Source organism: Mastacembelus armatus, chromosome 11 (assembly GCF_900324485.2).
Source record: "Mastacembelus armatus chromosome 11, fMasArm1.2, whole genome shotgun sequence".
Classification (NCBI taxonomy): domain Eukaryota; kingdom Metazoa; phylum Chordata; class Actinopteri; order Synbranchiformes; family Mastacembelidae; genus Mastacembelus; species Mastacembelus armatus.
In genome coordinates, this window is record NC_046643.1 from 17,676,719 (window position 1) to 17,690,197 (window position 13,479).

Sequence of the window (13,479 nt, forward strand, 5' to 3'; positions counted from 1 at the left end):
AAAAGTTAAATAATTATCAAGAGTTAAATTAATATAATTTTATCACATTAGAAGGTTTTTCAGATTCTTATTTTCTTGGAAATGTCTGAAAATTATTTTGGTAAATACAAATCAATTAAATCGTCAGGTTTAGACCTGTTGATAAGAAAAGATTGCCCTAGTTCAGAAGCTTATGAGGAAAAAAATGCCTCAACTCAAAAGTTTACTTACTTGGATTTAGCAGCCAGTAGTTGCTGTAACTTAGCTGTCAGAGAGTCGAATTTGTTTCTCATCTGGTTTTAAACTGTGAGCTATAAAAATATAAGTCTCGTCGCAATACTTAACAGTGTCATTTCATCAGAAACCATAAATTTTACTTTATTATAGAGGCCAATTTCACAGTTCCGACATTTTGGCATGGTAAGTGAAGGCAACACAAATCCTAAACTCTTTAGTGTGACGTCACTGCGTACTGCCCAGCCAAGATGGCTGACAGCATCCCGTTAAATCCGGTGCGGAAGAGCTCGAAGAGAGTCCCGTATTACAACTCAGCCAGACTTTCAAGGTACGGAGGAACTAGCTGGACTGGTTCTTCGCTCGGGTAGTAAATAAAAAGCAGTTTTGTGGAAAATGTTTATATTTGGCTGCCATGCTTGCCCTCGGGGGTCGTGTTTTTGTCTGAGTCGTAGCTGTTAGCTTGTGTTGCTAACGTTAGCACAGCTGCTGACAGGTGTATGGTTTGTTTACAGCTTTACCTATAAAACTAAAAACTCGTCTAATGTTTAGTCCGCCTGTACCAGACTAGCAACCTCTCTAACCCATTACAAGCGTAAGTTCGCATAACGTCACATTAGTGACAGCGTCATATGATCGGTCCTTTCTGGTATTTAGTCCTAAATCAGTCACATGACGACCGGTCTGTGTTTACCCGGGTCGATTAATCAATCGATTGTGTTTTCGATTAATCGTTTCCCCCCCAAAACGAATCTAGAGGAGTCTGTTTTCACACAAGTAATAACAAAAACTAATTATTTTTGTGTGTGATGAGATTTCGAACACATCTTAAATTTTATTACATTTAAAAAAGCAAGAATCACCCTTTCAGACATGCACTTGGACTAGATATTATCCTGGTGAGCTGCATGTAAAATCTAATCCAAGAAATACAGTCTGGACATGAGACAGACTTTGTCGTGTGTCGTGGTGTGAGCCTGTTGCAGGCAGACTTTTGGGAGCACCGAACAATATAAATGATGATATGAAGCGCTGCCATCAAGAGTAAGCCAACCTTTTCTCAGAACAGCCCACATTTCCCCCTGATTTAGAGCTTGTGGTTAATAACACGTTGGCAAGGCCTAACAGTCTGAAAAAACAACAACGAAAGGTTGGTGGTTGCTGGTGATTCATATATTGTCTCATGCTCAGTGACTGCTCGGGTCAAAGTGTCAAAAGTTGATTTGCAGATTGAGCACTAAATCTACCAAGCCAGGATTTACTCAGTATTTGACTGCTTTACACTGCTTTTTTAGTGTAGTCTCTTTAGTCCCTTTCATGTTAAAATTTCCTTCTTGGGCTTGTTGAGACTTCCCTCATATATTTACATTGATTTTCTTTGCAAACTTGTACCCACACAGCTGCATTTTAAACTTTGGGACTTCACGATTCTTGCTTGACCCCTTGTTTGAACTCTGCTGCTTCATTAACTTACTCTGTAAAACCAGACCAGACACAATGTTGTCTCTATCACTTTATACCAGGGGTAGCCATCTCCAATCCGTGAGGGGCACTGCCCTGCTTGTTTTTCAACTATCCCTGCCCTTCCAGCTTATGACTGACTGAACACACCTGATCCACGTAATCAGCAGTGGATAGGACAGAAAGAGTTGGAAAACAAACAGTGCAATGGTCCTCAAAGGCTAGAGTTGGCTACCTCTGCCTTATTCCCATGTTTTCAGCGGTAACATCAAGTTTCTGTAGGCCTAGTTTATCAGTTTATTTTCTCTTTATAACTTGCTTGGGCAGCATGGGGGCTGACTGGTTAGCACTGTTGCCTGACAGCTCCCCATGCTTCCATGGGTTTTCTCCAGGTACTCTGGTTGACTCCCACAGTCCAAAAACATGTATGTCAGGTTGATTGGTGACTCTAAATTGCCCATAGGAGTGAGTGTGAGTGTGTGAGGTTGTTTGTCTCTATGTGGCCCTGTGATGGACTGGAGACCTGTCCAGGGTGTACCCCTATCTTTCACCCAAAGAGAGCTGGGATAGGCTCCAGCAGATCCCTGGGACCCTGGTTAAGGAATAAGTGGGTATAGAAAATGGATGAATGGAACTCATTGCTCTATTTGAATTGCTGGAAATATTGTGGTGTTCTCTGGAGTTCAGAGGTTTGGAAGCAAGCTGATAAATTAGTTGATTGTTATTACTACATAAGAGTAAATAAATATTATTCTAGGGATTTCTCTTTTATATAGTAGTACAACTACATGCTCTCTCTTATTAGGTTCTGACTTTGTGGTGGACATTTTATATGTTTGCATATTTTGAGATGAATCACATGATGATGTGCGATTCTTTAAGGAACTGGTAATCCACAAACTATCCAGTGTTTGCTAGGATCATTGTGCTGCAGAGCCTCTGTGTGTGTGTTTAACTGGCTCACATGGTGCATGGAGAGATAACAGGTTGTGTCAGATCTGAAAGTCCTCTTAATCACTAGAGTAACATTATCTCTCTGGTTCTTAAACTAAAGTTGCTGGCGCTCTCAGCTGAGGTAGAAAGTCAGGCTGCACCAGCTCCTGTATGTTTTGCTTCGCCATATTGAGCTGCTCTGAAGGGCTCAGTGAGAACTAGAGTGGTTGGTTGATCTTAAGCTCATAATCCTGCTGATGCTAGTTTTATGCTTGTTCACATGTCCATGTCATTTGTAGATACAAGACATTCATGCATGTACAGTACAGCGGAGTGACCTTTCAGGCTGTTTATGTTCCTGATTTTTCCTAATATAGATCTGAGATGTGCACCAAAATAGTTTTCCCTCCACCCAGAAAAGATTTTCTGTATCTCTGTCTTCATTGTAGGTATCTGGTATCTGCCAAGTTTAAAGTGCAGACTGAGTGATAAAGGTTCCTAAAATGGCAAATTTACCCACCGATGAATGAAATACAAAAGTAAATTAAAATCGTAGCAGTAATATGCTCATTAATTTCTGTGCAAAATCTCCAGTTTATGTACAGTACATCTCTGTTCAGTCGGGTCTTCTTTTCATTTCATTTGTGACTTGAAGCAGCTGCCACAGAAGCTCATTTATAATTAAAACTGCAGTGTTGTTTTTATCATCAGCCCCTGACTTTATCAAATTGACACCCTGTGTGCAGCAAACACAAAAACATTCATGAGAACTCTTCACACCTGCACTTACCACCTTCTCACACTCTCACACCAGGCTTTACAAAAGCATGAGTCATTCGTCTGGAGTGTAAAAAGAAAATGCTCCCCCGTAGCCTTTTTGTTTTTTCTCTACTTCAGAGTAGGTTTTTCATTCACCAAGGGGTAATAGCATCAGTCAGCCATTATAGACAGACACTAGATTTGACACATGGGCGATAATGTGGCACGAGGTTTGTGGTTTAAAATATATCAGCTGTGAATGCTGATGTTTTAGTGTTTAGTATAACACTGATGAAGTAGATGGCTTCCTTCACGTCCTATTCACACATAATTGTGGTTTACTCCACAATTAGTTGACAGTAAAACAGTGTGTGATTACATTTTTAAAATGCAAATGATTGTTGAATATACATAAAATGTTGTTATACTAATGTCGTTTGTCTTGCTGAGCACTTCCAAACACCATCTTACTTTACTTGTTCTCTGTCCTGACAGATTCTCCATTGAAGATGAGTCCTCTAACCTGGATGAGATGCCTCTGATGATGTCGGAAGAAGGCTTTGAAAATGATGAGAGCGACTACCAGACGCTGCCCCGGGCCAGAGTCGGTCAGAGAAACAGAGGCCTCGGCTGGTTCCTCCTAGGAGGATGGAAGGTCCTGTGTGGCAGGTCTGTCTGCGCCGCTGCATTATTGTTAATAGGCAACAAACAAGAGCAGATACAAGTATTTTGTGAATGCACACTCACTTCCTGTTTAGAATATAAAGTTTAACATCAGGGTTTTAGTATTATTATGCTGTTTGTGATTTATAATAATAACTGATATATAAACATCAAGGGCACAGGTCCTTTTCAGGTTTTACTGTAGTATTGGGATCAGTCGTAGCCCAAGACCAGTTTATCTTTATAGATTGCAGCTATTGTGTTTCCATTTGGACCTTTTAGCCTTGGAAGCTTTCAGTGTTTTGTCATTCAGTGAATGTATGTGTGGTTTATATTGTGAGTGAGTATGTCTGTGATGATCAGTTTGGATTTCAAACGCACTGGCAGCTGTGCATGAAGTGCAAAAAGAGGATAAGGGCATGTTTTTGGTCGAGTTCCTCGATGTGCGCCATCAGTCCAAAAAGACTTTCAGGTCAAACAGAATGGGATGGTTTATCTAGCTAATGATTAATTTGACAGGTTTTGCCCTCTAAAGATGCTCCTTTCTGGCTAAGAGGAGTGTGTGTTTGTGTCAGAGCAATAAAGTGTAACATTTCTAAACAAATGTTTGTGCAGCACTTTGCTGGCCAGAACGTAACGTTTACTGATGGAGGAATGTTGTGTTTTTGGTGTGATTTTATTGTTAGTGGTGAATCTCCAGTTGGAGCTGCATATTGATCCCCCCTCCCCACCGCTCCACTAATGAACAAATCGGATTTTTCACAGCTGACCAGTTTGATGCTTTCCAGTAATTTTATGTGTGCTTAGTGTGGGATTATAAAACGCAAATAATTCACACTGAATAAGCCCAGACTGTTCAAATGGCATATTATTTGAATAGCATTCATTTGCTCAAATAATCGCTCTTATGAATCTGGACTGGAGTGCACAGAGACAGGGAACACTGAAGCCAATACAAACAAGACTTTTTACCAAAGTTGATTTATTTTGTTTTATGTTTTGCCAACTTGCTTAAAAAGTGGAAAAGCCAAGTCGAACAGCATGACGGTATACACTGATGCTCTCTCCTCTTTTCCCCCAGGTGACAGTTCAGGTCATTGTAATTTACCCCCACTCAACACTGCTGTTTGTATTTGATATCAGATATGCTCGATAAGCCCAAATGTAGTCATTAGCATGTTGATAGAAAGTTAAATACTTTTCAAAAAGTAAATGTCAGTCTACAATCCATCGTTTCTTAGAGTTTGGATAATATTACATTTTAGTGCATTCAATAGGAAAGGGCTGAAGACTTCATGTTGGAAATATTCATCACAATGTACAACTAACAAAAAACCAAGGACGACCGTGTGTCATCTTATGCCACCCAGTATGTTCGGCTGCTTCTTGTGGTAAACCAGTTTGTTTGCCTCTGAAAGTTTCTGACTCCAACAGCATTAACAAGGGAATTCCCTCCTGGAGAGACACTAACCTTTTCAGATCATTCAAAGGGCTAGAAGCAAAGGCTTTATTTATAAAATTGTGTCAAAACAGGCCTCAAAGATCTAATTAACCCTGAAAAAGACCAGGGATATAAATAACACAAGTACTATAGGATGTAACAGGGCACAGCTGTGCATAAAGTGGCCGCAGTTGATACAGCTGAGAAATAGTTATTTGTGAAGTTCTTTATGCTGGTAACCTGTTCGGTGAGTTAGATCTTTAATTTTTTTTTTAATCCCAGAAAAGATAAAAGTATGTGTTGATTTGATTTTGATTAGCTTGGGTTGGAGGAAAGCCTTAAACAAAAAATAACTTTAACAGATGTGTTTGTTTTCTGGGAACTATCCTCTAAGCCTCTTTTCCGGGCTTGCAACCTGTAGTCCAGGAACCTCCGGTATTGGTAGCCAAACTAAACACAGTCGTATACCAGGCAGCATTTGGGTGATGTCATATGTTTACACAATAATCATATTGATGTCTTTGTTTCTCAGCTGCTGCGACTGCCTGCTTCACATATGTCGGAGGAAGAAGGAGCTGAAGGCCAGGACAGTTTGGCTTGGCTGCCCGGAGAAATGCGAGGAGAAGTACCCCAAAAATGCCATCAAAAACCAGAAGTACAACATCTTCACCTTTGTGCCTGGGGTGAGTTCTAGCAGTTTTCAGAGAACAGCATAGACCTGCAGCCAGTGTTAAGTTACTCTTCTGCCCTGACTTACCTGAATTCACATTTTAAGCCTCAATCGTTGCTCCAAGTGCAGCACTTATGGCTTTGTTGAGTCTATGTTCCTATTCTAATTATCTTTTACAGTCCCCACTGTGACATTCATAGTTACAGTTAAAATATCTTGCTCTTTTTCCAGATTAACAGTATGTAAAGCACAGCTAACTATTAACTATTCTGTCATTAGGTTAAGGGTTTACACTGTAGGGGACATTAGAGATCTGTCAGTTACTTATTAAAAAGCAAATGGTTCCATGATTAAGAAGGCAGCCTTTTAGCCCAAGCCATAAAATGTCAACTGTCTATTAGAGACATAGATATTCTCATCGATGGTGAACAAAACAGCTCTGTTTTTCTCCCTCCACTTTGAATTATTAAATACACACAAATTGAGTTTAGCAGTGTGAATTTTTCCCTAAAGGTCAGTGGGTTCATTAACTGTGGAGCATCGTCCATTGATCCCATTGTCTCACATAATCTGTGACTAGACACTAGACTCTCATTATTGCAAGCATTATTCAAAATTTGACCTTAGATGAATAGAATACTAAGGGCTCCCTGTTGATTGATAGCCCATTAGGAAAGAACATAAGTCACAGGTGCCACTTTGGTATATGTGATTTAAGAAAGTTGCCCTGTTTCTCTTCTTCATGCATTATTGTTGTTATCAGTCCTATTTGGCTCCTGCTGTAAAGTGTATAGACACCAACTATCATAGTACCAAGTTACCCTGCTGTGACATCCGTACCATGAATGCCTTTTTAAAACAGAAGCTCTCAGAAGTGTCAGTTTCCATGAGGTTCATATAAAGTTAACAGCAACACGTGCAGTAACTCAGCCCACCTGCATTGTTGTTTGTTGCTGCTTCCCCTTTTTTTTTTTCATTAGTAGCTGGTGACGTCTCTGACATGTTCACTCACTTCACATTGTCTTCTGCTCCCATCTCAGGTTCTCTACCAGCAGTTCAAGTTCTTCCTCAATCTCTACTTTCTGGTGGTGGCCTGTTCCCAGTTTGTGCCCTCACTGAAAATTGGATATTTGTACACATACTGGGCACCTCTGGTAAATGCACTTGTCCTCCTTGGATTGGATGGTCCTTTATGTGTTATCATTATTATTTCTTTAAAACAGTCTTTATTGTGAAATATTACTGTGCACCAAAAGCTGTTCAGAGCTGGAGTAATTTGTTGATTGTTTTTTGGTAAATGAAGTATTGTGATTATGTATTTATTCATTCATTTTTGTGATGGAAGAACAAACATTCTTTATATAAGACTTTTGCATGTGAGGATTTTCAGCTTTTTTCTGGTTTATATCTTTGAGAATCAGGCATCTTTGTGTTTTGGACTATTGCTCTGTCACAACAAGCAGTCTGAAGGCGTCACCCTGGGCTTTTGACAAATTGCAATGTGTGTTTTTTCTCAGTTCTTTTTAGCACTTCATAGGCTAAACAGCAAAACTATCTGCAGCTTAATGAAGAAGTAAAGACGTTTTTGAAGCCCTAAAGCTCATAAATCTCACAGTTTATACTTTTTGGACTTGAGGCTGTATTGACTAAGCTCAAAACCTTTCAAAACATGATCATGTTTTCTCTTCTGTTACTCAGGGTTTTGTATTAGCTGTTACGATGGTGCGAGAGGCTGTGGATGAAGTCCGACGCTGCCAACGAGACCAAGACATGAACTCTCAACTGTACAGCAAGCTCACCATGAGAGGTTAGTGTCTTGTCCTTGTGCCTGTAACTGTTTGCTGACAGTATGAGAACAGATTTTCTAGTGTATGGTCGAGCTCCACACAGCACTCCACTGGATCTACTCTTGTAACTGAAGTCATTCTTCTCACTGTAATTGCATCGATTTTTTTTTTTTTCTCTCGATTTCTCAAGCCTGTATGATCTAGGATCTGTGTCTTTGTTGAATGTGTGGTGGAATCCCCTTGTGTAATATCTGTGACCGTGCCTGAGGATGCAGCTTTCACACCCTGGATGTACACGTGCTCTTGTGCAATCCACAGTCGTGCTTCTGAGCACAGTAGAAGAAGCAGGAGGGTCATAGCAGAAATGAATCTGTTATAAGGCAGGAGAAGAGTGGGATGTTATTTTGTTATGTGTTATTTTAATGTTATTTTCTAAGGCCAGAAATCAATACCTGCATTTTATGTCATTAATATTTAAAAATGTGCCGCAGATTCTAAAAAATAAGAGTGTCACTTTAATAACTTCAGGATTTCTGATTGTCATTCACATTTTCATCTAATTTGTCTTTCTCTTCAGGTAAAATTCAAGTGAAGAGTTCAGACATTCAAGTTGGAGACCTGATCATTGTTGAGAAGGTAAAACATCCCCTAGATGTGTTTGTGTGCAGCGATTTTTAAAGGGATCAGCTTTGGCCAAGATTTCCTTCTACAAATGTCATGACCCCATTATATCTTCATAGACCATAAATCATGTTATTAAATAGAAAGTAGGTACGTTAGAATTTATTCCCTTCATTTTGTGACAACCCTATCATAATCATTAAAAGACAATATTTCTAAAGCTGCATGTTTTAATACAGTATGTGCTGTGATTACTCTTCCCTTATTCTGGCCTGAGTTATTCAGCATTGCAGAATCCTGTCACCTCACTAGCTTGTGGAGGTTGAGCTCATATAACACTATAATTTCACTTTTCTCTAAATATTTCTATATTTTGGTTTTTTTATTTGACAAGATAATTCAAAGTGCACACAGTAAAATGACTGAATGAATGACAGTCTGGTGTCAATTACAGTTGCTGCAACAGTGATGTGAAACTTTGGCACTATAAAACTCCCATTCACCTGTTTAGCCTGTGGTTTTGGGTTTCAGCTCAGCCAACAAGAAATTTAGCTGCTTCTGGAAAGTGGACAAGTTAAATTTCCATTACTGAGTGTTAAAAATCAGTTTCTCCTTCACCCTCTGGTCAAGGTATTAACCTTGTTTAATTATTCAGGAAGATTTAAAAAGCTTTTGCCACAGTGTTCAATAACCCATCACCTCTTGTTGTTTTCTTTTTTCCTTGATTTTGTAGAACCAAAGGATTCCTGCAGACATGATATTCCTGAGAACGTCAGAGAAAAATGGTGAGCAGGCGAAGTAGTGGTGCAACCATATCAGGACAATGATGAAAAGATATATCCATGCTTAGTAAAACTCCTCTGGGCGTGAAAAATACATGTCTTATAACTTCATAAACATTTGTAAATCATTCCAATAGATGTAATAATAGTCCAAGAACTATTCTCTGTACGCAGAAACAGGCAAAATGCTGTACAGCTGCATGTGAGGAATGTGCCTTTTCCCCACCATGAAGGGATCAGGTGCTGAAGGCAACCTGTGATTCATATGATTTGTGGCATATTGTTCAGGTGACACATGATACACGTTTCAATTAATCAATGAGCTGCATCAGATCTTGGCTTTGTTTTTTTTTTTTCTAAGGGGCATTGGGAGGAAATGTACTGAGGACATCATTTCCATCAATCTTTGATATGCCAATATGCTTAGCAGAGTGCTGTTGATGACTTTATGCCTGTAACACATACTCACACATCACATAAACACTCAGTCTCTTTCACACATACGTCAGTAGTGTTATGTGACGAGCTGACCTGCCATTGCAGCAGAAGGAAGGCATGAATCATCCTTCTTGTGTTAATGTTTTTCATCCTAGTTAACCCTCCAGGGATGGTTTATGGCTGCCCTTTAACCCCTGTGTCAAATAGTTGCTCTCATCCATCAGTTTCATATGCAATATTACCTCAGATCAATGCAAGTCACAGCTCAGTGTTTATCAGACTTTGTGGTGTCCACAACAGCCACAGACACTGTGTCGTGCTAGAGACTGTATTAAATGCTGCACTTTCACATCTGCTGGATTATTATAGTAACATGATCTTTACACACTAAATGTGTTTTAATCTGCAATATCTATCCTCAACCACAAAACTCCAACCAGTAGCTCAAAATGTTTGTTGTCTGAGTTTAAAATGTTTAAACCTTTTAGTTTTTGTTTTCATTTCTATTCAGCATCCCAGATTTCCAGAACTGCAAATATTTATGGATGAATTTCTTTCTTTCATCACTTTCTTAACCATCTGTTTTCTGTGACACAGGCACAAAAGCTTCTGTCTTCCCTTTTAAAGTGAGACAAACATAATGTGCCTCTTACCGATGGAAACATTCATTAAACAATAAAATGCACTCTGTGTTAATTCAGTACGCTCACGACTACTACAGCTTTACTTCATCTGGTGTGAGCAAGCAGCTTATAGCTTTAATGTTGACTAATTGATAACAACCTATCGAGTTGGTCCAGTGATTAAACTACTGTATTCATGTTAGTGTTTACCATTATACTGTAAATTACTTTATAGTCAGAATCTTAAGTTTATTTTACATTTTCTAGTTTATTATTGTGATGAAGTTTCAAACTAACAATTTAGTGACACGGTATATTTTGTTCTGTAGTGTGGGGGAAACTGTTTTATCTGGGTTCTTTATATTAATCAAAGGGAACATTTAAGGGACTTCATCTTGGGGTTCCCTTGGATACATCTGAGGTATTTCCAGGTAACATGTATGAACTCGAATGTACAGTACACTGTGTGTGCAGATGAGGAACAAACATAGCTTCATAAACAGTCTGAGCGTTGTGTGGTGACAGTAAGGTCTCACCTTCGGTGTGAGAGAGCAGTGAAGAGCCTGTGACAGACCCAACAGTCTTGATACCGTTCCTGTTTTGTTTTTTTTCTCCAGGCACGTGTTTCATCAGGACAGATCAGCTGGATGGAGAGACAGACTGGAAACTGAGAGTTGCTGTTGGCTGCACACAGCGACTACCAGCAGTGGGGGTACAGTATGGAGCCTGTGAATAAGTCGATTAGATTTCACTGAAAACATTGCTCATTAAATGAAGTTGTCTGTGCTGTGATGGAGACCTAATCACTGGTGACAGACAACAGGAACAATCTGGCGCTTACAGCATTTCCCTTTAAACTGTAGGCACCACTCTACCCTGAGGATTTAAGTTGAGTTGATGGGCTTTTGTTGCTACTTAATCACAGAATTAAAGCTTCAGCAAGTCACTTGGTGAAAGACATATGGTGTCCAGATGAAGTTTCATAAAACACAAAGATTGGAGGAGTCTTTGGTTTAGTGTAAACCATTTTATCCCTGAATTTGTTCTAGAGAAAAGGGCTGTTTTTGTCAGCGGTCAAAATTAATCGCTGTGATGGACTTTCATGGATTTTCACAACAGAATATGACCTCAAATCAATAGTCAGTCTGCTTTGTGTGACTAATAAAGGACCAGGTCATAACTTCATGTCACAGCTGGCAACAATTGGTTTTAAAACTCAGAACGATTTTTACACTTTCTGCAAAACATTGTCGTGCTGGTAGAAAGTCCTGAGTTTCTATGTGCCCTTAGTGAATGCTGACTGTAAAAAGCTGGAGCAACACTACTCTCCATTGGGGGTTCAGTAAAATAATCTTCCCTGCTCTTTTTAAACTGCTCTTCCCGTGTTCTCTCCAGGAGAACAATATCTGAGCATGAGTGAGGACTGCCTGGCTGCTGCAGAGCCTGCCTGCCTGAATAATTTAATATTTACAATCAATTTAGTTTCACTGTGGGGGGAGAGGCTGCAATCTTAACTGTAAGGATGGACTGACAAAAACAATCATTGGGCTTCTGTTTTGTTACTATCCCAAAGAGGAGTGTTAATTTATGTCATTTTAGGAATTTGGCCAACACTCATCTGAAGTTAAAATGTTTGCGGTAACTGAATGAGCATAAACACAGTGACTGCACACATGAAAACATACTGAGAGGCACAAACATCATACGCACCACCCAGTCAAACTGTCAGGTTTCTGCTTAGCGGAAAAGAAGTCCTGTATAGTTAAAGCAGTTAGATGAGTTTTTGTTTGAGGCTTTTAAATTATTCATCAGGACTGAAAACCTTGTCTCCTCCTTTCCCCTTGTCTCAGGACCTCTTCTCCATCAGTGCCTACGTCTATGCCCAGAAGCCTCAGCTGGACATCCACAGTTTTGAGGGGAACTTCACAAGGGTACAGTATCTTGTTGACATATTTATGACCTTTAAAACAAATCTTAAACACATGCAGATTTTTCTATAGAAACTGGATTGACATAGAAGATGTGTATCACTGCAACGTGTTGACAAGTGGCAACAATGAAAGCTTGTGTGTCCGTCCTGGCCTGTTGTTATCTTCACCAGGCATCCCTCTTACATCACAGGCAGGTTCTCGCAACTCCAGTTCCAGTCATCCCGTCTTGCTCGTTGCTGAGTGATTTTTTTTTTTTTTTTTATTAATAGCAGATTAGTGCAGCCCCTACAGAGAGGAGAGCTCCAGCACAAAGGAAGGCTTTGTGGCCCGTCTTCACTCTTGGCCACACACCAGGCTTAGTGAGCGAGCACTTCCTCCGCTCATTCATCCTCCACGGCCTTCCTTTGCATAGCGTGTGCTTTTAGTCTGAGCAGGATGGGAAAAAAATGGGTTCCCACAGATCCGCAGCAAATGAACTTACCTATTTATGAGGGGTTTCTTTTTCCTTTTTTTTTTTCTTGAGGCGGATATGGACGTTTTGTTTCTGCAGTCTTTGTAGAGATCCTCTGCAGTTATGAACACCGTAGTATGAAGCCAATGTCAGAGCGGTCAAGCATCCTGCAACCTGCCATTTATTTTTCATGCACCTCTTCCCATATTTGAGTGGATTGACAGGATGTGGGTGCTTAGGTATCATAATTATCATATCAGGCAGGGTATTTGAGCCGACACTGGAGCCTTGACTCTGCACTCCTGACTCAAGCCATTTTCAGCATTTGTCTTTATTTAAGAGACAGAGTAAAAAAAAAAAAAAGGAGGAGGGTGAAATCGGAGGCTCTCCAGGGTTTATTTATCACTGAAATCTCATCTATGTGCTCTTGCTATACTGTTTTTTAAAAGGAGCCTGTGTCGCCATGCCAAATCTAATGAAAAGTATCGATAAAGGGACCACTGTATTGCTTCAGTCTGCACAATTGTGTCAGGTGCTTATGAAAATTAATGGCACCCATTCTGGTCAGGGTGTATGCAGTCCTACCTGAGCCCATTTACCTGAAATCTTTATTTTTATAGATTTTTTTTTTTTTTTTTTTTTGTTCTTGACAGTCTTTTGTTCAAAGTGTTGAATAAAATGGCAGAAGAAATTATTCATTGTGATT

At 39.7% G+C, this 13,479-nt stretch overlaps 1 protein-coding gene across 1 annotated transcript in view; it reads left to right on the forward strand.

Annotated features, from left to right (window-relative positions):
* The first annotated feature begins 464 nt into the window (after positions 1-464).
* atp9b (ATPase phospholipid transporting 9B) overlaps positions 465-13,479 on the forward strand; it is a 32,991-nt gene continuing 19,976 nt past the window's right edge. Inside the window, exons 1-9 of the mRNA XM_026300194.1 lie at positions 465-544; positions 3,862-4,035; positions 6,003-6,153; positions 7,181-7,294; positions 7,839-7,947; positions 8,505-8,563; positions 9,282-9,333; positions 11,009-11,103; positions 12,242-12,322. Of these exons, the coding sequence (XP_026155979.1) occupies positions 465-544; positions 3,862-4,035; positions 6,003-6,153; positions 7,181-7,294; positions 7,839-7,947; positions 8,505-8,563; positions 9,282-9,333; positions 11,009-11,103; positions 12,242-12,322 (915 nt within the window). The remainder of the gene's footprint in view (positions 545-3,861; positions 4,036-6,002; positions 6,154-7,180; positions 7,295-7,838; positions 7,948-8,504; positions 8,564-9,281; positions 9,334-11,008; positions 11,104-12,241; positions 12,323-13,479) is intronic.